Source organism: Cnephaeus nilssonii (genome assembly GCF_951640355.1).
Source record: "Cnephaeus nilssonii genome assembly, chromosome: 14".
NCBI lineage: Eukaryota > Metazoa > Chordata > Mammalia > Chiroptera > Vespertilionidae > Cnephaeus > Cnephaeus nilssonii.
Window position 1 is genome coordinate 72,220,360 of NC_137085.1, and position 27,730 is coordinate 72,248,089.

A 27,730-nucleotide genomic window follows, 5' to 3' on the forward strand; every position below is an offset into this window, starting at 1 on the left:
TCCTGACACCCCTCCGTCCTTCGTAGTGTCTGCCGGCAGCAGGGTGAGCAGGTCCCTGGTTGCTGTGACATCGTGACATGTCAGCGTACACAGCCCAACTGACACCATTGTGTCCAGAAACAGAGTGGATCATCCCTTCAGTTCACTTCAAGGAAAACATTGCATTTGAAATTGTGCTTCATGTAATAACGAAGCAGCTCTGAAAGCATTCAGACACATAACAGTAAACACTGGTAGAGCGTTTGGTAGAGGGTGTGGTGGTGGAGGTTAAAAGCACTTGGTCACATGCCAGTTCCTGGCTCTCCACTTGCTTTGAGTTTATTTCTTGAGGCATTTTTCAAAAAAAAAAAAAGTTTGATTTCAATTTCTGCAAAAAACAGGGCCAGCACCAGACTATCCTTTGCGTGTTGCACTGCCTAGTGAGCCTGCAGCCAGTTCCCGTGGATGTGGAGGAAGCTGTCCTGGCCCATGCCATCCAAGCTTTCACCAAGGTGGGTGGCGCTCTCCCTCTCCTTCAGACCACAGCAGCATTATCTTTGCAAGTTAGAATCCAGAGGTCAGCTGCCTCCTCTAAATAAAAATGTTAGCTATGTCTCCTCTTCAGGGAAATGTGTTTGACATTTCTTGAAAGTAATTGCAGACTTTTGGCTAAAATTACCCATTTTCTAACAGTGATATTAGAAAAAGCTGACCTGTGGGGGTTTTTCTTTGTAGGAGAACATTGAAACAAAGAGCCTTTATAAAGAGAAACAGTTGGGTATTGAGAAAGTATTTTAAATGATGTGCTAGTAGGAGTCAGAGAATCTTGTTGTTGAGCCAGTTCTACCTTGGGTCTAAACAAGAAATCATCTAGTGAGAATTCAGTGTCCAGCATTGACGATTCGGTGGTATGTCCTAGTTGGCAAATCCTAACAGAGAGTAAAAAACGTTTCCTTTCTCTGCACATCCTTCTGGCTTATAGCAGTCTTTCCTGGCTGAAGAAGAGTCAGGTGCCGGCCAAGTGAAAAAGTTTCCCTTACCCATTCAGCTAATTTTGTGGTACTTCTCACTTATGATACGAAAATGCCATTAAACAAAGAACCCAGCTTTCCAATGATGGTGTCTGTGGTAAACACTAATGATGATATCGGTCATTATCTGTACCATTCACCAGTCTCCGCCGCCTCTGCTCTTTCCAAAGTGATGTTATTCCAGCAGGCTTTCTTGTTCCCCATCTGGAGCTTTATGGCACGAGGTTCCCAGAGTCAGCAGCGCAAACCCCAATCACATGATCCTTTACGTCTGTGTTTTATTACATCTTCATAGGCCTTCATAGACCAAGAAGCTACTTGCTGTGTGGGGAAGGTTGTGTTTGGTGCTTACCAAAGTAAACAGTGCAGACTTATTAATGTTAGTAAGTTTCTGCAAATATGGTAGACAATATAATGAATGGTTAAGATAAAAATAAGTGTCTGACTTAACTGAAAATAATACTTAATATTGGTCTCTCCAAAATTCTTTACAACTTCTTTTGGCCTTTTAGGGGGATACTAGTGAAGAGTTAACTACACCAGTTGTTCCAAATCTGTCTATAAAAATGTTAGGAGAGTCCTTGGGTCTCTCCCCCCATGCACAATCACAGGAGCAGTCTGTGGCAGCTCTTGTCCTGGGCTTCCCATGTAGAAAAGGCCACGTCTCCCTTCACGCACAGCTCAGCGGGCTTGCTGCAGCCCCGCGTTGGGATCCTCGACTATGGTGCAAATGCCCTGCTTGTGCAGCATCCACCTGTGCCCTCCACATCGCCCCCATGTGACCTGGAGGGCAAAGGAACCCACATGTGATTATGTTGTTCAAGTTACAAGGTTGTTAGTCTCTGGCCCAGCAGTCTAGTGTCTCCTTCCAGTGTCCCCAAGCCAGCAGATATTAGCATATGAGCAGAGTGAAATCCCAGACGCTTCCCAGCCCTCCACAAGGGGATAGCCCTCCCTCCCTCCAGGTGCAGGAGGAGGGGGTCCCTGGCCAAGGGATCTGATCCTGTCACAGGAGTCACATGTTTCTTTGGGGGTGGCGTGGAAGCATGGTCATTGCTCTTGTTCTCCATCCTGCATCACTCCTAACCCTGCAGTACAGGGAACTTGGGCAGACAGTTTGCATATGTGTACATGGTACCTTCCCACCAAGGAAACCGCTACATAGGTTTTTATGTGTGTCACACCCATGTCAGGCTCTCATATTTAGTATTCACGGAAACCCTAAGGAGATGGGCATGGCGGCCTCCCTCTTCCAGAGAGGTCAGGGATGACCCGAGGCTGCATGGCTGGCCGGTGGAAGGCCAGGCTCCTGTTCAGGTCACCCTGTGCAACACTGGTAGCTAGTGCACGCTGTTTTCATGAGGAGACCTTGCCCTTATATATGTCATTGATCAGGTTCTGGTTCCAAAACGCACTGCATACTCAGTGTATGAGTAGACTACATATACAGGCACTAGATTTAAGTCTTTGGGTTTTCATTGATCAATTTGTCATTGATGTAATTGGCAATTCTAATATGTAATTAAAATTAATGTGTGAAATGTGTGTACTTTTTAAAAATATTTTTTATTGATTTCAGAGGGGAAGGGAGAGGGAGAGAGAGAGAGAAACATCAATGATGAGAGAGATCATTGATCAGCTACCACCTGCACGCCCCACACTGGGGATTGAGACCACAACTTAGTCATGTGCCCTGACTGGGAATTGAACTGTGACCTCCTGGTTCATAGGTCGCTGTTCAACCACTGAGCCACGCTGGCCTGGCACATTGTGTATGCTTTTAAATTTATGTATAATTTTTCCCTAACCAGTTTGGCTTGGTGGATAGTGTGTGGCCTGCATACTGAAAGGTCCCGGGTTCAATTCCAGTCAAAGCCACATGCCTGGGTTGCAGGCTCCTCCCTGGCCCAGGCCCTGGTCGGGGCACATACAGGAGGCAACTAATTGATGTGTTTCTCTCACATTGATATTTCTCTCTGTCTTTCCCTCTCTCTTCCACTCTCTCTAAAAATCAGTGGAAAAATATCTTCGGGTGAGGATTTTAAAAAATTAATTTTAAAATTTTTGATTTTGCTAATAAGTGTTATTTTTTTTCCCATCCCATTTCTTTTCTCCAAAAAATAGACTGGTTAAAATTCTTGTTACAGTGTCCTGAATATAAATTTTCTTTGTCACCAGGTTAATTTTGATTCTGAAAATGGACCAATAGTTTACAACACCCTAAAGAAAATATTTAAGCACACACTTGAAGAAAAAAGAAAAATGACAAAAGACAGCCCTAAGCCTGGTGTTTAGTGCAGCTGACTTTCCCTTCATGGCGACTATTTCAGACCAGAAGACCTAGTCGGCATTTCTGTTCATAGATGAACAAGGTCAGGTGTGGAGCTGCTTCGTCTCCCGCACTTTGCTTCATGCTCTTGGTTTGTGCTAAGAATGACTGCTTCTGTTTGGAGCCATTATATATTTTAAGATATTGTTGAGCTACATTTTTGTGTTGAAAAATTGCCATAAAGTTGTTGCCACTTTATTTATTTAACTGAATTAATATTGTTGTATTACTATTTCAAGTAATGTATGTTTACATCCTTATTCTTTTTGACATTTTGGAAAAAGTTGTAACTCTTCTTTCCAGAACAATTACCTTGTTGACAGAACTCTTTCTACCGTTTTTACCAAGTAGATGTCAGTAGTAAAATGTCAGTGTGTATCCATCCCTGATGCATGATGTAAGGAAGTCACCAAGTGTCTTAAACCAAGTGTTTCTTATTTCTTAATAAGAAGGTTGTTGATACAATGTTTTTAAAGGATTTTTTTCAATTGTTGAAATCTTTTTTTTTTTTTTTTTAGATGTGGCAAAGGATTTCAAAGTGTATTCTTTTTCAGAGTAGTTTAGTTTTACTGTTAAAGGAATGACTGTGAGATGGTTGGGGTTTTTTTACTTGTAGAAAGTAGACTTGCTCAGGCTTCTAGATGATATTGCCAACCTTTGCTGTCACAGGAGACAGGAGTGGTTCTACACATCACGCCTTATTCCCACTCCCCTGGGCTGCTGCTGAGTCAAATAGCATCTTTACAGAGGAATTGGGATCGGTGGTGGGCACTGTGGGAAGCTGCTCTGAAGCAGGACTCCACAGAAAGGCCGGCCTCATGGGGCGGGCTCTGCAGCCCTGCTGTCTCCAGGCACTGTAGCCCTCCCCAGTGCCATGTCTGTTCATGCTGATGGTGTGATAGCGTGAGATCTGGCCCATACCTCCCAGTCTGCCATTCTATAGACCAAGTTGCCTTTGACTGCCTTTTGACTAGAACAAGTAAGATTTTTAAGTTGAATTTGACCCACTTAGGTTATATTCGCCCTACTGGCTTTAGATAAGAACCTAAACTGGTTCATTGTAGAACCAAACTATCAGTCAGCTATTGAAGCCATAACTAATATTCAAATGAACAGGTGGGGTACCTAGGCCAGGCCAGAGACTATCGAAGTTTTCCCCAATAAAGGTGATATTAATCAAACCATTTTCAAACTAAAGAAACTACTTAATCATAAAGACAGAATATCAGGAAAAGCTAATTTACAACAAATGAAATTTCTCTAACTTCTGCATCTGTGAATCAAGCTCTAGCACATTGAAGATATTTTAGTCATTATCAGTCTTACTAACTCTGCTGGCAAACACTAAATGCCATTTTCTCCCACACTGTTTGCATTTTCTTAGGAAAGCAAATCCAGTGAATTTTAATAAACCGGGTTGTCCATTCCTGATATTTCTCATTTTCAAGTGCCTGATCTAGGAAATTAGGGGAGAAGACAATTGCATTTTATCCAAAGATACGTTATTAAAATGTTTTGTACCCAAAAAGATGTCTGTTCTCTTCTCATTCAGTCTCTTGTGGGCAAGTGGCACCGCGGCTTATCTGATAGTGTGACCCCCAGGGCACCTCTAAAATCTAAGTACACCCACCCGCAAAGGAGAGCTGGTGGGAGAATTCATTAGGCTGCGTACAGTTATTGGATTTATTTGAATAAAAGTGAAAATAACAACCCAAACCCTCATCTTGTACTTCTTTAGCTTGAGAGTCATGCACATCCTGATGCAGTTGGTGGTTAGACGATCCTGATGGGCAGACTGAGTTGTAGGCTGAACAGGCAGCTAGCCAAGCTCTCCTCAGTTCCGAATCTGTTGGTTCAGAATGACCAAGGGTGTCGGGGGACCCAGATTGGAGAATTCTAAGAGGAATGGGCAAGGAAAATAAGGCTGACAAGATTCCTGACTTCCTGTATTTGAATGGACGAGGAATTCTTTGTTGCCCAGAGAATAGAAATCTACCTCTAGGAAGAAGTTACGGGGTTGCAAAATTCAGCTCAGCAGAAGTGGGAAGGGCCAAGAGCCGGCATTCAGAAGTTCCTACCCCAGGGAGCACATGCATTGTCTGGCTTATTTCTCTTACCAGACCTAGAGAGAAGTGTTATTCATACTTGCCCAAGGAAAAAATCCCACCCAGTCTGAGTGCCTTTGAACCATGCTCTCCTCCTCCTGAAACCACTTGCCTATGGAACTTCGAACCAGGTAGAACTGCCCAGCATGGAGGGCCCCATCAGGCACCCTGAGGCCCTCTTAGCATTCAACTCCATGACGGCATGATAGAGCCTCATCTTGTCCATAAGTGCAGTGAAAATACCCCACATTTTTGGTCCTCTGGAAAAGGCTGAACTGGCTGTGCTACTCTCATAGGATCTCTAGCACAGCACACTTAGGAAGTGAATGATTTCTGCCACTTCTGGGTTTTGCTACATTATAGCATTGGCTGATGCTCTTTGAGATAAAGTAATGCTGCTTCAGAGATTGCTTTGTGTATTTGCGTAACTCAAAAGTACTGTGCTGATCAGCTTAGTCATATCTTTAACCAGCCTCTCGGTATTATCTGAGAAAGAGTATGTGCTTTCATCACTCTAGGTTCCATGAAAATAGCAATATGTCAGAGTTAATAGAGAGAAAGTTCCTATTTTCTCTTAAGTGGAGAATGCTTCTGTGCCTGCTGCTATTTCAGACTGTTCTCTAGATGTCTGAAAAATGTTCCAGAAACAGTGTCTTATAGACAGAGTGCATGCCTCAAGTTCTTGATATTTGAAGGGCTACAAATAATTCGGGGGCTTGTTTAAAAGTGACTGTTTATTCATAGGATCTTTGTTCCAAATTAATAAGCATTGATGTATTTTCAGTGCAAATAAATCAAGAACAGCATTCCCTTTGATGCTTTTTGTTTGTGTAAATGTGGCCCAGGATTAGCACCTTATTTTAAGTTGTTCTTTTCAATGTGAGATGATTGAATATTGTGTATGGATAAAAATGGCATGACAAAAGTTCCACAAATCCTATTATGCAATGGTGCATTATTTTTTAGCCATGCTTTTAGGCATGAGGTGATCTTTGATTAGCCCAGCACTGACAATAAAACTGATTTATAAGTAATCACAATGGGGCCATTTACTAGTGGAGCTGTGGGGAACCTTCGTTGCAAGCTAGCCAATAAAACATGCAATCCCTGAAAATTATATATATATATATATGCCTAAGCGACCAGCCAACCGGCTGGAAGCTATGATGCACAGTGACCACCAGGGGGCAGACGCTCAACGCACAGGCATGGAAACATGGAACAGACTGATGAATCTCATAGGGAAGGGAAGCGGGGAGGGCAAGAAGAGATTAACTAAAGACCTTATATGCATACTTATATGCATACGAATTCGTGCACCAGTGGGGGTCCCTCGGCCTGGCCTGCGGGGATCGGGCCGAAACCGGCTCTCCGACATCCCCTGAGGGGTCCCCGATTGCAAGAGGGCACAGGCCAGGCTGAGGGACCCCACCAATGCATGAATCTGTGCACTGGGCCTCCAGTGTCGCAATAACACTTTAATATCATAAGCCCTTTTACACTGAAAATGAAAGTTTCAGCCCTGGCCGGTGTGGCTTGGTGGGTTGGGCGTCATCCCGTGCAGCACAAGATTGCCAGTTCAATTCCTGATCAGGGCACAATCCTGGGTTGCTGGCTCAATCCCCAGTGGGGGGCCTGAAGGAGGCAGATCAATGTTTCACTCTTGCATCGATGTTTCTCTTTGTCTCTCTCTCTCTTCCTTTCTCTCTGAAAAAAATCAATTAAAAAATCTTTAAAAAGAGTTTCATATATCCACTGCAACTTCTATCACAACAGAAGGCTTTATGCCCTTGCTGCCTACCTTTCTTGGTTATAATGAAATAGAATCTTTTGCTCTTAAGATTGCCTATTTGGAGAAGTAGTTATGATTTTGGAATAGGTTCCTCCTTACGTGACCATTTGATCAGTCTGCAAATACTACTTGGTTTTGATTTAGTGGATTGCTTTGTCATTTACTTTCTCTTAAAAAGAACAATGTAAACCAGACATTGAATTAGGTCTATGCATGGTGGAATGGCCATTGCTGCAGGTGAAAAAGACCAAATATTGGCCATTTCATATGGTTCAACCGAATACTAAATGCAGTATTTCTGGGACCAGTAGATGACGTTTCCTAAATGATTTTGGCAAAGTTAATTAGATTAGATGATCCATTATTTTCTGAGACTATCTTGTATGTTCACAGTAGAGTTCCAATACAAGTGGAGGATAATATGAGACACATTGTTTCAGCAACAGGTTTGTGCCTACTCTGTCCTTGGCCCTCTGCTGATGCTGGGGACACTCAGGAATCATATCCACCCCTCCAGCTAGGAGCTGAGTCTAGTACACGTCCACATGGACCACGTCACTTGTTCAGGCCGTCTTTTCCCTCTGTCAGCACTCATTGAATTCTGCGTTGTCAGCCGCCTCGCTACTCCTTCAGTCCACACTTCCACTCTTTCTATACAGTGCTGAGTGGGTAAGTCTCAACACTTTATCATTCTGTTAATTCAGAATGTCCTTCAAAACTTGGCTCTGATTCCTTGGAACAGAATATGTGCTAATTAGCTCTTTGTTAAATGTAATTATATTCAGCTACCTGACTATCCCATAGCCCAGAGAGCTGTGGAGGTACTATGGGCTGAATTATGCCCTCCTAAAATTCTGTGTTGAATTCCCAACCCCTAGTACCTCATAATGTGACTAGATTTGGAAATAAGGTATTTAAAGAGGAAATTAAGTTAATATGAGGTCATTAGAGTGGGCTTTAATCCAACATGACTGGTGTCCTTACAAGAAGAGGAGATTAGGACACTGACACACACGCAGAGGGAAGACCATGTGAAGATGTAAGGAATAGACAGTCATCTGCAAACCAAGGAGAGAGCCCTCAGGAGAAACCAGCCCAGCTGACACCCTGATCTCGGACTTCAGCCTCCAGGACGGTGAGGAAATAAATGTCTGTTACTTAAGCTGCCCAGTCTGTGGTATTTGTTCTGTACCCCAAGCTGACAGAATAAGAGACAAAATTGCCTGTTCCTCCTCAGTGCTGCCATTGTACCTTGTGTGTGTTTCTCGCTAGTTTTACCTAAAACTCGGTTTTGCCTGTTTTTAAACTTTACATGAATTGAAAAATGCAGTGCGTATCCTTCTGTGACTTGCTTTTGTTGTTCAGCACACACATTTATCTGGGTTGATGTGTGATGCCGCAGTTCACAGGTGCTTACATGGTACTCCATGTGTGGATACACCATAACTTATACGTTTGGCTTGTGATAGACCCTGGGTGGTTAATATGTGTACATGAATATAACATGTGGATGCACTGCAAGTGTCTCTAGGCTTTGTTGCTTAGGGTGGAAGTTATGAACGTTGAGGTATGTGCATGTTCAGTTTACTATCAATGATAAGTGTTTCCAAAAATGAGTGTACCCATTTATACCTGCAGCAGCGGTGAACGAGCGTTCTTGTTTGCTCTGTGTCCTTGTCAACACTTAGTACTGTCTCACTTCTTGGTTTTTGCCACATCCGGTTGGTGTAAGATAGTGTCCCAATGTGTTACATTATTACATGTTGGAACCATTTGTACATCCTGTAAAGTGCTTGTTCACTTACGCATCTATTTCTCAGAGGGCTTAAACACGTGGTGCTATATTTAGTGGTTTTTCTTTCTTTTCATCCACAAGACCTGTCACTCCTAGTGTTAACACCTGGCACATGGAAGGGACTCAACAAATGGGGAAGACCAAGAGGTGTAAAGAAGGAGACCATAGGCAAGGGGTGTGGAGGCTTGAGGAATGCCACTGTAGGGACCCAGAGATCCCTTGCTTCCCATCGTTCCGGGACTGCAGAAGCCCAGGACTGCCAATAGGCACAGACAAGAAAGCTCTGAGGGACACCTGTTCCCTGGGACAAAGGACAGCCTGCCAGCAGGAAGACCCTTCTGACAGCATCTACTTCAGTCAAACACCAGTGGGGACCACACCTCCTGCAGCACCCTACCGCCCTCCAGGGAAAGCCATTGGTGACTGGTCCCCCACCACACGGAGTTACTAGGTAGGTGGTGCTGATGCTTCATCCCCCCCCGACAGAAGCAGGCTGTGGGATTCCAATTCCCCCGTTTGAATGGGGCAGGGGCTTCTCAATGAGCTAAGCAGTGGAGTGGAGACAACAGAGGAAGCTGGTCACACTCCTGTAGCACGTCTTCCCACCTCAGTGCCAGTGAGCCCAGGAGAGCTGAGCTTTCCCCAGCACCAGGACTACATGATGTGGCACAGAGCAGGCTGGTCAGCACTTCCGCCAGCACCGAGGAGCAGAGCATAATGACAAGCCAGCCTAGTAGCTGACTGCTGCCTCCTGACCCTCCTCTCCCCTGACATTGGCGGGCCTCGTGGACAGAGGAGCTTACACCACCTGGAAGAAAAGTGCCGCAGGAGGCATTAGGGGCTGAGGGGGAGCTGCACTGCCCCCACCATCAGCAAGGAGGCAGTGTGAGTCAACACTGCCTGGGGGTGCAGAAGTGGCAGGCCCACAGACACACCTACCCAGTCCCATCTACACCCAAAGGGACTGCCCGAGTAAATATGGCCAAAGGAAGTCCTCTGAACAAAAGCCAATGCTACAGAAAGAAGGGCTTGAAAGGAAAAGAGAACATTGGAATGAGTCGACCTAATGGACTATGGCCATAAGTTTATTATATCATACTTAACGGTTACAACAAAAAGATAGCACCATCTGAGGAACAACCAAGATGGTGACATAGGTAAACCTGTACTTGCTGCCTCTCACAACCACATCAAAACTCCAACTAAAAGACAAAACAAATATCCAGAACCACAGGGAAGCTGGTTGAGTGGAAGTTCTACAACTAGAAGGAAAGAAAAAACGCATTGAGACTGGTAGGAGGTGCAGAGATGTGGAAGTGCGGAGGTACCGAGGCATGTGTGAAATGGGCTGGCAACTGGGTGTGCTGTTGTTTTTTTCAATAAGGAGGGAGATACAAGCTCCCGATTGCTCTGAACTCCAGTTCCGAGCGAGACTCTGGGGACCCAGACTCATACGGGGAGAAACTGGACTGTCTGGCATTGGGCTGGAACGTGAGGGCGGCTTTCTCAGAGGTGCTCGCAGCAATCATTGTTCCTGCACAGGGCTGTGGGACACAGAGACCCGGAGACCTCTCTGGGGCAGGGGCTGACTGGCAACCATTGCTGTTTGCTTCACCCTGGTGATTCCCTGAGACCCTGCCCCACCCAATTTACAGCCCCACACAAGCGGTATGCAGCAGCTTTTGCATATGAATGGCCTGTCCTTTTGCAACCTAAAACCTAACACTACACCTGGGTCAGAGAGCTCCAAAGCTTCCAAAAGAAGGCCTAAGACCCTGCAGCAGCAGCCTGCATTGCTTCACAGCTGGGCCTCATCTGGGCACCTCCAAACCCCAAACAAAGAGGAGGAATCTGCAGATCTCTCTGTAGCTCCTGCTGGGTGGCCTCAGGCAGTGGCTGTCTTTGCACCTCCTTGGAGATCCAAGGGCCAGTGTACCCAGTGGTCAGTGTGAGACCATACCAGATTACAACTCTTCACATCCATAAGCAACACACTCAAGGGGCAGACTCAGTGAGCACCAAAGCCCCACTGAAGTAAGTCCTGCTCCATAAGGGTGTCTCCAGCACAGCAGTTCTCCCATTGTAGACACAGCTGGTCTTCACAGCCAATTGGCCTGGAGGTCAATTCCTTCTAGTGATACCAACAGCAATCAAGGCTTAACTACAACAAGACTGTGCACACAGCCCACAAAGTGGTGCACCTCAGGTAATTGGGGAGGCTGAGCCACTGGGCCCTATAGGACACATAGCACACAAGGCCACTCTATCAATACAGGGAAGCAGCCAAAGTGTGAAGACAACAAAACATGTCACGAAAGAAATGGATGAAAGCAAACTACTGGATGTAGAGTTCAAAACCACAGTTATAAGGTTACTCAAGAATCTTCTAGAAACCTCCGAAAAATTTAGTGAGACCCTCAAGGATATGAAAAAGGACCAATCAGCCGAAACCGGTTTGGCTCAGTGGATAGAGCGTCGGTCTGCGGACTGAAAGGTCCCGGGTTCGATTCCAGTCAAGGGCATGTACATTGGTTGCGGGCACATCCCCAGTAGGGGGTGTGCAGGAGGCAGCTGGTCGATGTTTCTCTCTCATCGATGTTTCTAGCTCTCTGTCCCTCTCCTTTCCTCTCTGTAAAAAATCAATAAAATATATTAAAAAGAAAAAGGACCAATCAGAAATTAAGCATACACTGACTGAAATAAAAAATAATATACAGAGATCCAACAGCAGACTAGAGGATCCCAAGAATAAAGTCAAAGATTTGAAATACGAAGAAGCAAAAAACACCCAACCAGAAAAGAAAAAAGAATAAAATATATGAAGATAGTGTAAGGAGCCTCTGGGACAACTTCAAGTGTACCAACATTCAAATTATGGGGGTGCCAGACGAAGAGAGAGAACAAGATATTGAAAACCTACTTGAAGAAATAATGACAGAAAACTTACTTCCCCCACCTGGTGAAAGAAACAGACTTACAAGTCCAGGAAGCGCAGAGAACCCCAAAGAAGAGGAATCCAAAGAGGACCACACCAAGACACATCATAATTAAAATGCCAAGGGCAAAAGACAAAGAGAGAATCTTGAAAGCAGCAAGAGAAAAACAGTTAGTTACCTACAAGGGAGTACCCATACGACTGTCAGCTGATTTCTCAACAGAAACTATGCAGGCCAGAAGGGAGTGGCAAGAAATATTCAAAGTGATGAATAGCAAGAACCTACAACCAAGATTACTCTACTCAGCAAAGCTATCATTTAGAATTGAAGGTCAGATAAAGAGCTTCACAGATAAGAAAAAGCTAAAGGAGTTCATCACCACCAAACCAGTATTTTATGAAATGCTGAAGGGTATTCTTTAAGAAGAGGAAGAAGAAGAAAAAGGTAAAGATAAAAATTATGAATAACAAAGTGACAACAAATACATATCTATCAACAAGTGAATCTAAAAATCAGGTGAATAAAAATCTGATGAACAGAATAAACTGGTGAATATAATAGAATCAGGGGCATAGAAAGGGAGTGGACTGACAAGTCTCACGGGGAAGGGGGTGTGGGGGGTGTGGGAAGAGATTGGACAAAAATCTTACATCTATGGACGAGGACAGTGTGGGGGAGGGGGGAGTAAGAGCCTGGGGTGGGGTGGGAACCAGGTGGAGGGGAGCTATGGGGGGAAAAAAGAGGAACAACTGTAATAATCTGAACAATAAAGATTTATTTTTTTAAAAAAAAAAAGCACCATCTAATGTAGTGTTCAGCATATATGGAGGAAGTAGCTAGAGAAATTATATTTAAAAGTAGGGAGTGCAGTGAATAGGGACATAATGGAAGTAATGTTTATGCACTTCATTCAAAATAGTAAAACATGCCCTAACCGGTTTGGCTCAGTGGATAGAGCATCAGCCTGCGGACTGAAGGGTCCCAGGTTCGATTCCGGTCAAGGGCATGTACCTTGGTTGCAGGCACATCCCCAGTGGGGGGTGTGCAAGCGGCAGCTGATTGATGTTTCTCTCTCATCGATGTTTCTAACTCTATCCCTCTCCCTTCCTCTCTGTAAAAAATCAATAAAATATATTTTTTTTAAAAAATAGTAAAACATTGCCCACAGATTGAGCCAAGTTATACACGTAATACCTAAGAAAACCATGAAACTGACATGCTCAAAGACCATGATAAATCAGGGTAGAATTTTTTTTAATGTTCAAATAACCCACAAAAAAAGAAAAGAAACAAGAATGAGAAAAACAGCAAACAGAACTCAATAAAATGACGTAAGTTTTAACATCAATTAATTACCTTAAATTCAGATGGTCTAATTGCATCAGTTAGGTTGGCAGAATGGATTAAAAACATGACTAATAAATGATATCTACAAGAAACTCGCCAAAATATGTTATAGATAGGTTAAAGTAAAAACAGAAAAAGATATGCAAACATTACATTTTTAAAGCGGGAATGATTTTATTAGTGTCAGGTAAAGTAAAGTTTAGGGCAAAGAAAATTACTAGAAACATTACACCAGGGGTCCTCAAACTTTTTAAACGGGGCCAGTTCACTGTCCCTCTGACCGTTGGAGGGCCGGACTATAGTTTTAAAAAAACGATGAACAAATTCCTATGCACACTGCACATATCTTATTTTGAAGTTAAAAAACAAAACGGCAAAAACACCTGCATGTGGCCCGCAGGCCGTAGTTTGAGGATGCCTGCATTACACAATGGTAAAGGATCGATACACTGGGAACACAATCCTGAATATGTACATACTAAGCACAATAACATGAAGCAAAACTGAAAAGCTGAAAGGAGAAATAGACAGTTAGGGCTGGACTTCACCCCATTTTCAGCAACAGAACTGCTAGACAGCGAGGGAGGGGAAGGACTGAAACACACGTACATGCACACACACATGACCCTGGCTTCTGCACACATGTAACACTAACGTACACACATGACAGTGGCTCATGCATACAGGCACACAGGACACTGGCTCCTACACAGGACACACACACATGGACACACACAACACTGGCTCCTATGCAGTAGTTCTGACTGATGTGTCTCAGGACATGTGTGCTCTCCTAAAAACCATTAAGTTCTTCAAAGAGTTTTTGCTTATGTGCATTATATCTATACTAGAGGCCCGATGCATGAAAATTCGTGCAAGAGTAGGCCTTCCTTCCCCCAGCTGCTGGCACCAGCTTCCCTCTGGCACCCGGGACCTGGGCTGCCGGCACCGGCTTCCTTCTGGCACCCAGGACCAGGGCTTCCCTCCTCTGGCCAATGGCAGGCACCCAGGACCCAGGTTGGCTTCCCTTGGGCCGCCCACAGGCACCCGGGACCTGGGCTGGCTTCCCTCTGGTCCCAGCTTTGTCAGGAAGAATGTAGGAAATGACGTCCGGAAGATGTCCGGTCTAATTAGCATATTACCCTTTATTATTATAGATTAGAAATTAATAACATTTTCTAAAATAATCCATTTTAAAATAACATAAACCTATTCACTACTTAAGTATATTTTTCTAAACCAAAGTAAGAGTGGTATTGTTTAAAGTTTTGCAAATCTAATGTCTGACTTAAAAGACAGTTGGATTCTCTTCTCTGCCTCTGCTTCACATATCATGTAATCTCTGGAGAATTCCACTGTACATTCAAGAGGGAGAAATGCACCTCACACCTTAGTATTATGAAAATGTGAGAAGTTTGCAGAAACCTGAAAAAGTCTCAGGTCCCCCAGGTATCCTTGCTGGTATGTGGCCTCTATCAACTCAAAACTAATCACCCAGCGCTCTTTCCAGCAAAGCCTCCCACGAAGAAGGTGCTGCTGGAAGCAGAGTTCAATTTGATGAGGAGGGAGAAATTAGGGGCAAATGAAAGAGCAGGTCTAGATAATGTAGAGAGAGAAACAAAAAGTATAAGGTCATTTTTTTCATCATTTTTCAAAAAACAGAGATGCCCAGTCGGTGTGGCTAGATGGTTGAGCATCAACTCATGAACCAAGAGGTCACAGGCTCAATTCCAGGACAGGGCACATGTCAGGGTTTTGGACCTCCCAGTAACGGCGGGGGGGGGGGGGGGGGGGGACGTATAGGAGGCAGCCTATAGATGTTTGTCTCTCATCGATGTTTCTATCTATCCCTCTTCCTTACTCTCTCTCTCAAATCAATAAAAGCATTTTTTAAAAAAACACTGAGAAAGAAGCTGTAGAGCCATGAAGATGGAAAAGCAGGTCTGCCCCATCTCATATAGCAAGAGCACAGTGGAGGGCCATTGCTCACTCCCATTTAAAACTATTAAAATAAAAGAGACTAACAGATTAAATGCAAAATAAATCCCTATGACTAATGAAAGTAGTAGAAATATATGTTTGCAAAATAAGACTATTACCTAGTATTTCAAAATGAGCTTTAAGTATTAAGAGTATAGAAGCTGTGAGAGAACAGCAAAACATTAGAATATGAAACACTTCGAAATGAGATGATTGAATAAAAACAAGTTCTGAAAAAAGTGGATGAATTCAAGAAAGAAATAAAAGGAAACATTTTGAGAATTTGAAGATTAAACTAGATGTAACACCAGAGCAAGTAAATCTGAGAAAAATAAAGGTGAGAAAGAGGAAAACAAACCAATTTTCAAAACGAAACAGATTTAAAAGATTTGAGAAAAGATGAGAGATACTGAACAGTCAAAGAAGATTCAACATAAGTATAATAGGAATATCCAAAAAAGAAAACCACAGTGATGGAAAAAATAATATTTAAAAAAATATATAACGCCAGTGTCCATGGAGGGGGAAAAAAAACTCTAACACCAAAAACAAATTGCCCAATGTAAGATGACTACATACTCGGTGTCCCAAAAACATGTATACATATATACACACTTTAACCGCTGACAGATCAAGTGATGTTTCTTTCTTTTCAGCCAGACTAAGTTTTGAACAAAGGAAATTCATCCTAAAATGCTCCTGGAAGTTTGAAAATGCAGTTGAAGTACAACCACTGCCTTTATAATTATTCAAAGTGTGTATACACTTTGGGTGCGACACAGGGTTTTTCAAAATATATAATTTATTGATTTTTACAGAGAGGAAGGGAGAGGGATAGAGAGTTAGAAACATCGATGAGAGAGAAACATCAATCAGCTGCCTCCTGCACACCCCCTACTGGGGATGTGCCTGCAACCAAGGTACATGCCCTTGACCAGAATCAAACCTGGGACCCTTCAGTCCACAGGCCAACGCTCTATCCACTGAGCCAAATCAGTTAGGGCAACACACAGACTTTTTTATGGGGGTACATAAATGATAAAGTTTACAGTACAAAACTAGCAACTGTCAATGAATTGAGGGCACACAATCCTATCTAATAAAAGAGTAATATGCAAATTAACCATCACTCCACTACAAGCACAAGCCATGCCCACCAGCCAATCAGGAGCAAGTATGCAAATTAACCCCAACCAAGATGGCTACAGCCACGGAGTGAGCAGGTGGGAGGCTTGGGTTTCCCCGGCGATGGAGGAAGCCAAGCTTTCCACACACCCTGGTGGGCCCAGGCCTCCACTCAAGGCTACAAATTTTCAATTATAGAAGATAAATAAATCCCAACAGAAATGGCTGCCGCCATGGGGCAAGCAGGAGGCTTGGCTCTGCTCCAGGCTACAAAGTTTCAATTGTAGAAGATAAGTAAATCCCAGATACCAGGGCCTCTGCTTGGGTCGCCTGGGGATGTAGCCGGCCTGCAAACCACTACAGGCCCCTCTCCCAGGCTGCCCCATGCCCCAAGGGAACCCCCACCCTGATCTGGGACACCCTTCAGGGCAAACCAGCTGCCCCCACCCATTTACCAGGCCTCTATCCTATCTAATAAAAGAGTAATATGCAGATTGACCATCACTTCAACACACAAGATGGCTGCCCCCATGTGGTCAAAGATCCTGCCCCATGTGGACACAAGATGGTCGCCACAAGATGGCCAGCAAGGGAGGCAGTTGGGAGGGACCAGGCCTGCAAGGGAGGGCAGTTGAGGGTGATCAAGCCTGCAGGGAAGGGCAGTTGGGGGGGACCCAGGCCTGCAGGGGAGGGCAGTTAGGGGTGAACAGGCCTGCAGGAGAGGGCAGTTAGGGGCAAACAGGCTGGCAGGGGAGCAGTTAGGCATCAATCAGGCTGGCAGGGGAGTGGTTAGGGGGTGATCAGGCTGGCAGGCAGAAGCAGTTAGGGGCAATCAGGCAGGCAGGCAAGCAGTTGGGAGCTAGCAGTTCTGGATTGTGAGAGGGATGTCCAACTGCCCATTTAAACAGGCAGTCGGACATCCCTTGAGGGGCCCCAGATTGGAGAGGGTGCAGGCTGGGTTGAGGGACACCACCCCCATGCACAAATTTCGTGCACCAGGCCTCTAGTACTGAATGAAATGATTCTTGATGTTTATGATTCCATTGCTTCACGTTATCAGCAATGCCTGGACTAAAATGCTCATCAGTTTGAAAACAGGCATTGTCAAAAAATATTCATTTCTGTAGATTATTTTAAATATTGAAAATGAACTGTATGTTAATAAGCACTGACTTGACAATCATTCAAAGTGTGTATACAATTTGGGCGGGGGGGTGGGGGGGTAACACCCTATATTTACATGGGAAAATCAACCCAGACTGGCCCACAATGATATCTACTCTAGTAAAATTATTGGGCTTTAAAAGCAAAAGAAAAACCCATTGGAAATCAGACAAAATAACCAAGTTGTTTATAAGAGAAATAAAACCAGATTGATATCAAATTTTTCAAAAGGAGCACCATGCCAGTGGTACTCACATGAGTACCTTGTTAGGATATTAATATTATCTAAGCCATCTACAGATTTAATGCAATTCCAACAGCCTTTTCTTGCAGGAATGGAAAAAGATTTTTATTTCCAACCAATGCAACCTTAATATATAAATGCCACAAACTGCCGAAACCGGTTTGGCTCAGTGGATAGAGCGTCGGGCTGCGGACTGAAAGGTCCCAGGTTCGATTCCGGTCAAGGGCATGTACCTTGGTTGCGGGCACATCCCCGGAAGGGGGTGTGCAGGAGGCAGCTGATCGATGTTTCTCTCTCATTGATGTTTCTAGCTCTCTATCCCTCTCCCTTTCTCTCTGTAAGAAATCAATAAAATATATTAAAAAAAAAAAGAGGAATGCCACAAACTTGTATGAACATAAAATAACTCAGAATATTGTTCACATGAGTCCTTCCTGAGGTATCTTCTAGACTCAGGGTCAGGCCAAATCCAGCCCATCACTTTTTTTTTTCTTTTACAATGCATTAGTCATACAAAAAATGCAAAACACCCAGGCCCGGGAGAGGCCACGCACCCCTGGGTCCGGGTGAGGCCATGCGCCCCTTGGTCCGGGTGAAGCTGAATCCTGGGTCTGGGCGAGGCCGTGTGCCCCTGGATCCGGGTGAGGCTGGGTCCCGGGTCCGGGTGAGGCCGTGGGCCCCTGGATCCGGGTGAGGCCACGCGACCCTGGGTCTGGGAGAGGCCACGGGCCCCTGGTCCGGGTGAGGCCACGCGCCCCTGGGTCCGGGTGAAGCCGTGCCCCTGGGTCCGGCCGAGACCAAACCAGAGGGAGTCGGACCTGCATTACCACCATTTGTCCACCATCCAGAGCTGAGGGGTCAGTGCCGACATGTATACATAAGGAACTGGTGGACATTGATATTGGGTCTCAAAAGAACTGTTGGTCCAGAAAGAAACTCACTACAGACTGATTCATTTGCCTGTCAGCATAACTATTATTGCTCGTCTCACATTCAGTTCTTATAAGTATATCTCTAGTGACACATGATTTCGCTCATCTAGGGGAAATGATGAACAACATAGACTGATGAACAACAACAGAACCAGAAACAAGGAGGCATCGATCGGACTATCGGGCCTCAGAGGGAAGATAGGGGAGGGTGGGGGGAGGGGGGAGAGATCAACCAAAGGTCTTGTGTGCATGCATATGAGCCTAACCAATGGTTAAGTTCAACAGGGGGTTGGAGCATCCGTGGGGAGGGGTGTGGGATGGGAATGGGGGGATGAGGACAAATATGTGACACCTTAATCAATAAAGAAATTTTTAAAAAAAAGCAAAACATCCATGAGTCCATCCTATATAATAAAAGGGTAATATGCAAATTGACCCTAACTGTGGAACAACCAGTTGATATGACGCGCACTGACCACCAGGGGGCAGACGCTCAATGCAGGAGCTGACTCTTGGTGGTCAGTACGCTCCTACAGGGTGAGCTCCGCTTAGCCACAAGCAGGGCTGAAGGCTGTGAGTGCAGCAGCAGTGGCGGGAGCCTCTCCCACCTCCTCAGCAGTGCTAAGGATGTCTGACTGACAGCTTAAGCCCAGTCCCTCAGGGAGCAGGCCTAAGCCAGTAGATGGACATCCCCCGAGGGGTCCCAGGCTACAAGAGGGCACAGGCCAGGCTGAGGGACCCCCCTGAGTGCACGAATTTTCATGCACCAGGCCTCTAGTATTACTATAAGTGGGGAATATGAGACAAATTTCATATACAGAAGAATTCCAGATTAATTTAGGCAGATAGTCCTGTCTTTCCCCCTTCAGTGTGGGATACATTTAGTAATTGGCTTCTAGAAAGTAGAGAATGAACGGGGATGGGGAGATGAGTAAGTTTAAAGTGGGGAAACCTGGCAAACACACCCTTAGCCAGATGATCAAGGTCAACATCATCAGTGATGTAATGTGCAGAGCATGAATCATGATATGGTGTGAGAAGGGCATTTCACCTCCATGGTCTTTCTCCCAAGACCCATAATGCCAAGTTCAAACATGTTTATATGGGACAAAAATAAACTTGGATTCATAGCTTGCATTATCTACAAAATAAACTCAAAATGTATCATAGATCTAAATGTAAAATCTGAACTATAAAATTTCTAAGAGAAAATATGTGTGGCCTTGGGCTAGTCAGAGATTTGTTAGATGTGACACCAAAAATACCTCCATAAAAGAACAAGCTGATAAATAGGACAACATCAAAAGTAAAAACATAGGCTCTTCAAAAGACACTGTTAAGAAAATTAAGGCAGCCAAAGAGTAGGAGGGAATCTTTGCAAAGCATGTATCTGATAAAGGACTTGTATGCAGACTATAGAAAATCTCTCAAATATACATGTAACAATAACAAAAAAGAAAAATAGACCACACTTTTAAAAATGCAAAATATTTGATACACCACCAGAGATACAGAGTTGACCAGTAAGCACATGAAAAGATGCTGAGCATTATTAGTCAATAATGCAATGAAAAGTACAATAAGGCATCACTGGACACCCTTTAAAATGGTAAAATGAAAAAAAAAACTGACTGTACCAAAAGTTGCTGAGGATGCAAAGAAACAGGAGTGCTCATACTCTGCTGGTGGGGATGTAAAGTGGAACAGCTGGAAAACAGTTTGGCAATACCTTAACTTAAACAGACACCTACCACCTGATCCAGCCATTCCACTCGTAGGCATTTAAGATGAAAAAGGGAGATGGCCCTACAGAGATTTATACACAAGTGTTCATAGCAGCTCTACTTGGAATAGCCAAAAACTGGAAACCCAAATGCCCAGGGACAGGTAAATGGATAACTTAATAGTAGTATGTGCAAATGTAGAATGCTGTGCAGCAATAAAATGATGATCTATTAATACAGTTAGCAACAACAGGAATGAATCTCAGCCTAATGGTGCCGAGTGGAAAAGCCAGGCCAAAAAATAAGTACAAACTATGATTCTATTTATGAAAAACTCTACAAATGCAAAGGAATCGGTAGTGACAGAAAGCAGGTGTGTGGTTGCCTGGCCGAGGAGGAATCCCAAAGGGCCTGGAGGAGATGTTGGGAGATGGACACTCTCACTGTTTAATTGTGGTATTGGTTTCATGGGTGTCTACACATCAGAACTTACCGAAGTGTACACTGTAAGTATTGTGTGTTAGCCCTGGCCAGGTAGCTCAGTTGGTTAGAGTGTTATCCCAATATGCCAAGGTTGCAGGTTCAGTCACAAAACAGGGCACATACAAGAATCAACCAATGAGTCCATAAATAAGTGGGACAACAAATCAATGTTTCTCTCTCTCTCTCTCTCTCTCTCTCTCTCTCTCTCTCTCTCTCTCATCAGGCTGAGGGACCCCCCTGAGGGCACAAATTTCTCTCTCTCTCTCTCAAATCAATCAATAAAAATACATAAATATTGTATGTTAATTTTACTCAATAACACTGTTAAAGAAAGTAAACTATATTTGCAAATGAAGAAAAAATGTTTTGGAAGAAGCAATGTTAAAAATGGTCACAGCCAGGAAACCAAGATGGCGGCATAAGGTAAACACCTAACTGTTGCCTACCACAACAATTTTGAAACAACAACTGGAAAACAGAGCGCACACCATCCAGAACCACAGGAAAGCTGGCAGAGTGGAAAACCTGCAACTAGAGAAAAAAAGAGAGGGGGACGCTGAGCCTCAGGAGCTGTGGAGGTGCGGAGATCCGTGAGTGCGGAAAGGGCGGGCGGCTGAATACGCGGCTGGCTTGCTCGCAGCGCGCAGAGAGGGAGGGCAGCAGACGCTGCGTGGCTAGCTTTCTCGTTTGGGAGAAAAACAAAACCTCCGGTCTGCACTGAAATCCAGCTGCGGTCGGGGAGAAACTGGGCTGTTTGGCAGTGGACAAGGCTCGAAAGCTGCCTTCTCTCAGAGGCGCGCAGCCATTAATTCGGGCACGGAGAAACTGGCCCTCTTAGGGCGGCGTGGACGGAAACCAAGTCTGTCTGCGCCATTCTGAGACTCCCCCCCATCCAAGCTGAGCACAGTCCTCCCAGTGACTGGATTTCTGGTTTGGGAGTAAAACAAAACCTCCGGTCTGCACTGAAATCCAGCCCCAGCTGGGGAGAAACTGGTCTGTTAGGCAGCGGGAGAGGCTGGAAAGCTGCCTTCTCTCAGAGGCGCGCAGCCATTAATTCGGGCACGGAGAACCCGCCCCTCTTAGGGCGGAGCAGATGGGAAACCAAAGCTTGTCTGCGCCACCCTGAGACTCCGCCCCATCCAAGCTGAGCACAGAAGCTCTCCCAGCGGAGACACTGCGGATCCTCACAGCCAACTGGCTTGGAGATCAATTCCCGCCAGTGATACCAACAATCCCAACCACTCTGAACTCCAGTTTCTGGGGACACGCGGGGGACCCAGACGCCTACGGGACTCTCGGCCATCGGTCGGAGAGTGAGAGTGACTTTTCTGTCGGTGTGGACGACACCAGATTTCAACCACTCTCATAAGGGACACATTCAAGAGGCAGACTCAGTGAGCACCAAAGCCCTACTGTGTCTCCAGCACTGCAATTCTTCCGTTATAGACAAAGCAGGCCCTCACAACCAATTGGACCGGAGGTCAATTCCTCCCAGTGTACCAACAGCAATCAGGGCTTTTAACTACACCAAGACTTTCCACTCAGCCCACAAAGGGGAGTACCAAGAGCGACCACCTAGGGTGATTGGGGAAGCTGAGCTACCGGCCCCTATAGGTCACCGACCACACAAAGCCACTCCATCAACACAGGGAGGCAGCCAAAATGTGGAGACATCGAAGTATGTCACAAGTAGGAGAGATAGATGAAAGCAAACTAATGGACGACACAGTGTTCAGAACCATAGTTATAAGGTTACTCAAGAATCTTCTAAAAACTGCTGATAAACTTGAAGAGACCTTCAAGGACCTAAATGAGAATACCAAAAAAATGGAAAAGGACCAGTCAGAAATTATGCATACACTGTCTGAAATAAAGAATATACAGAGTAGACCACCGCACCCGAAGAGTCAAACCAAAGATCTGGAATATGAGGAAGAAAAAAACACCCAACCAGAGAGGCGGAAAGAAAGAAGAATCCAAAAGTGTGAGGATAGCATAAGGAGCCTCTGGGATGGCTTTAAGCGTACCAATATCTGAATTTTTGGGGTGCCAGAAGAGAGAGAGCAAGATATTGAAAACCTATTTGAAGAAATAATGACAGAAAACTTCTCCCACCTGGTGAAAGAAATAGACTTACAGGTTCAGGGAGCGCACAGAACCCCAAACAAGAGGAATCCAAAAAGGACCACACCAAGACACATCATAATTAAAATGCCAAGAGCAAAAGACAAAGAGAGAATCTTACAAGCAGCAAGAGAAAAACAGTTAGTTACCTACAAGGGAGCACCCATACGACTGTCAGCTGATTTCTCAACAGAAACTATGCAGGCCAGACGGGAATGGCAAGAAATATTCAAAGTGATGAATAGCAAGAACCTACAACCAAGACTACTCTACCCAGCAAAGTTATCATTCAGAATTGAAGGGCAGATAAAGAGTTTCACAGATCAGAAAAAGCTAAAGGAGTTCATCACCACCAAACCAGTATTATATGAAATGCTGAAAGGTATTCTTTAAAAAGAGGAAAAAGAAGAAAAAAGTAAAGATAAAAATTATGAACAACAAATACATATCTATCAACAAGTGATTCTAAAAATCAAGTGAATTCAAAATCTAAGGAACAGAATAAACTGGTGAACATAATAGAATCAGAGGCATAGAATGGGAGTGGATTGATAATTCTCAGGGGGGAAAGGGGTGTCTGTGTGGGGGTTATGGAAAGAGACTGGACAAAAATCATACACCCATGGATAAGGACAACGGGGGGGGGGGGGAGGGAACCGGGTGATGGGGAGATATGGGGGGAAAAAAGGAGAAACAATTGTAATAATCTGAACAATAAAGATTTATTTTAAAAAAATGGTCACAGTCGTTTTCTCTGGGGAGGGGACTGAAATGGGCCCTTATGTTCAAGGGGGACTAGAGTTGTAACTTATTACTTGGATTTTTATAACACAATGTGCCCACATATTAACTGTGCTATTTTTAAGTTAAAATAACTGGCTAGCTCATAACTGGGCTCTGGTGTTTGTTGACTCTGCATCTTCAGAGAACCTCTGAGCTTTGTTTTTATAATCTAATATATCTTTCAATGAATCACTATTTATTTCTTATTTAAAAGGCTTTCCTTGAGAAGTTCTGAAGAACTGAGTTTGGAAAAACCTGCTTTTTAACAGCTGTCTTACATTTCGTCTCCAGTTCTGTTGAAAGTAAAATACTATTTTTCCAGACTCTGACTAATGCATGAACTTTTGGGCCACTGCCCATTCAGAGCACCTCTATTACCAGATGTTCGTCTTGCTGCTTTCCATATTTAAAGGTTTCAGAGGAGATTTAGCCATTATAGCTGCATTATTATTTTTTCAGCAATTAAAAATGTTGACAACCAGCGTTCACAAACCAATTTGAAGGCACAGAAAACTCAATTTAATTAAAGGGCCTCAGAAAGGTCTCTGCCTGTCACCTCCCCACACGGCACCACTGGTGTCCCCGAAGTCATCACCAGGGGAATTCTAACAGACAGCACCTCCTGGCCGCCACCCAGGACTGTGAGTGGGGAAGAGACCCTGTGTGTAACGTCAACCTCAGGCAAATGAGAAATGGTACTTCAGAAAGCACTGTGTCCGAACCACAGAGCAGATCGTTGAGTTAAATAGAGGACCATCTAAATTCATTTCCTCTGGCGCCATTTACTCAGCCCTCGCTCAGGCACCTTCGGAGCCCCCTGGCCTAGGGTAAGGTGACCAGACGTCCCGCTTTTGGCGGGACAGTCCCGATTTTTAACAATTTGTCCCGCGGCATTTTAAAAAAGTCCCGATTTTTGGAAAGAATGCACGACGAGCTAGGGAACAGCGGGAGAACGGGAAGGGAATATACGGTTTTTGGCAGCCATGTGGCTATTTAGCCAGGATATGAGTTTTATATTATTTTTGTTAATTTTATAATGTTAAACTTTAATAATAACAAATAATTGTTGAGAACTGATTATCGAGAACTGCTTATCAAAGTTCGCATTGTTGATCAGTTGTTAGAATTCGACCACCATTGTTTGGACTTAATGAACAATGGCATTTTTTGGGATTGGCAACGAAGAAAACATTTTGTAACTGTCTCTCAGACGATACACATCGTACTGCGTGCTAGTAAGCTAGTTAAACAAGTGATGTCATTTCAAATCAGCTACTCAGATAATTTAGGTAATTTATTTATTTATTTCATAAATACATAAATTTTCTTGAATTTAGCAGACAGTACTCGTATTATTTATATTTTATAGTGGCGGCAAAAAGTCTAGCGCCAGCCCTTGAAAGTGACACTTACGACTTACGTTACGGCAAATTCATGACCTTTTAAACAACGACAGCAATCGACTAAAAAAAATTCACTCAAATGAGAAATATGCCAAAGAATAAAATAATACTATACATAATTTTTTATTTATTATATTTGTAAATTGTACTTATGTTGAAATTTAAAAAATATATATTACAATACTATTTTTGCGTTCTATGAAAATTTTTGTTGCTCCATATAGAGCAAATTTTTAATCAAGAACAACCCCCTCCCCCCCCCCCCCCCCCCTCCGCCGGTCAATGGTGTCCCGCTTTACCAATGTTAAAATCTGGTCACCTTACCTTAGGGACACATGACATGCGGCTGGCTCACCAATAAAGAGCAGGTGAGGTGGCCCTGGGAGCACACAGCAGCCCCAGGCAGGACAGCCACACACGCTCCCCCCCACCACACACACACACACACACACACACACACACAGGGAGCAGCTCTCGCAGCCACATTCCTTTGGGAAGCTGGGGAAGGCTGCAGAGTAGGGGCTTGGCCTACAGATTCCTGGTAGAAAATACAGGGCTGGGAATTGTGGATAAAGAAACAATGTCTGGAGGGGCTCCTGGCCTTTTGTTCTGGGGAGACCAGCTCATTCCTTGTCCCTGGACTGTAGGAGGGGAGAGAGTTGGGGGAGAAATAAATCCAAGAGGCAGTCTAACGCCAAATTTCAAAGAGCCCTCCCCCCAGGACAAGTAGTGGGTGCGGTGTGCACTGTTTGCGCCCACAGACATGCTGATGGACAGGGCTGCAGGACTCGGAGACCCGCCTTCTAATTTGGGGTCTTCTCTTGACCGTGAGGAGTCACTGTCCCTGTCCCTTGGTCTTGGCCTGGCTAGGGACCTTGCTCACGCAGGAGCTCTCCGAGCCCTCGGAGATGGCGGTGAAGGAACCGGCGGCTCCGCGCGCCCCGGAGCAGGAGATGCACATCTTGGCTGAGGCTGTCTCCAGGGACCAAGAAGACATGGGGGCCTCCAGCATCTGTCCCTCCCAGCTCCAGGGACCTGGCTGGTCTGGAGTAGCAAGCCCCTCCCCCGCCCGATCGCCCGGCCCCCCACCCAGCCCCACCCCAGCGCTGACAGCAGCAGGAGCCACCAGGGCTCGGCCACGCCCTCGGGAAGGCGGCACCCCAGTGGCCTTACCTAAAGGTCAGGCACGTGGGCTACACCTCACCCCTAGTCACATTCTCCGCTTCCGCGTCCTGGGCATGAACACACAGTCATGTGACCACCACCACAGTGGACGTTCGAACCTCAGCCCTGGCCCCGCCGGCCGCCTTCCTCCCCCGGCTGAGCCGGTCCCGACCGTCCGCTCCGCCCTGAGGTTGGCACTGCCACTGCGGACAGGCCACGGCGTCCCCCCTCCGGCCTGGCGGCTGTGAACCAGGCCGACTCCCGGCTCGGCAGGAGCTGCCGGGGACTCGGTGCTGACCCTCCCGGTCACAGCCTGGGAGAGGCCGGCTGCGGCCGAAGCGGGCCCCCGGGAAGCGGCCGCCATGTCCTTCTTCGCTCTCCCTCTCCCTCCGCCCCGCCGAGCAGCCTGGCCCCCCAGCGCCCGCCATGCGTTCTGTCCGCGACGGACGGGCACGGGTCACAAAAGCGGTCCTGCTCCAGCCGAGCCCCTCTGTCTCCGTCCTGCACCCCACCTTTCCCGGCTCCGCGCACGGGCCTCCGAGAGGTCTCTCCGTTCTGTGTCTGCGTCCGCAGGCGGCCCCCGCACCCCGTCCTCCAGGCACACCCTCCTCCAGGCACCCCCTCCTCCAGGCACCCCCTCCTCCAGGCACCCCCTCCTCCAGGCACCCCGTCCTCCAGGCACCCTCTCCTCCAGGCACCCCCTCCTCCAGGCACCCCCTCCTCCAGGCACCCCGTCCTCCAGGCACCCCCTTCTCCAGGCACCCCCTCCTCCAGGCACCCCCTCCTCCAGGCACCCCGTCCTCCAGGCACCCCCTCCTCCAGGCACCCCCTCCTCCAGGCACCCCCTCCTCCAGGCACCCCGTCCTCCAGGCACCCCCTCCTCCAGGCACCCGTCCTCCAGGCACCCCCTCCTCCAGGCACCCCCTCCTCCAGGCACCCCCTCCTCCAGGCACCCGTCCTCCAGGCACCCGCGCGTCAGCCAAGGAGCGCAGCACCTCCCGGCCCGAAGGGGTGAGTGACGCGCCGCTGCAGCTGGAGTCGGAGCTCAGGGGACAGCGGCTGTGGGGTCCCCAGGGCTTTCCTTCTTGGTCGCAAGGCTGCTGCCGAGGCTCCAAGACTGTCTTCGCACCACCGCACTCCGGGCGGGAAGGAAGGGGGCGGGGATGCCCCTGTTATCAAATTTCCCCAGGAACCTTCCAGCAAAGTCCCCCTGACGCCTCGTGGGAGGGAACTGGGTCAGGCAGCCACGCCAGCCCTGCATGCTGGGGCGGTGCCCGGTGGGGAATGGCT

General features: G+C 45.9%; 1 protein-coding gene across 4 annotated transcripts in view; it reads left to right on the plus strand.

Moving 5' to 3' along the window:
• PTPDC1 (protein tyrosine phosphatase domain containing 1) overlaps window positions 1-5,031 on the plus strand; it is an 81,545-nt gene extending 76,514 nt beyond the window's left edge. For 3 of the 4 annotated variants that reach the window (XM_079790697.1, XM_079790699.1, XM_079790698.1), the window contains exons 9-10: window positions 381-491; window positions 3,189-5,031. In XM_079790697.1, coding sequence (XP_079646823.1) covers window positions 381-491; window positions 3,189-3,305 — 228 coding nt within the window. In that variant the 3' untranslated portion in view covers window positions 3,306-5,031. Of the gene's footprint in view, window positions 1-380; window positions 492-3,188 lie in introns of those variants that run through there. The other variant, XR_013814528.1, reaches the window with a different exon arrangement.
• The last annotated feature ends 22,699 nt before the right edge of the window (window positions 5,032-27,730 follow it).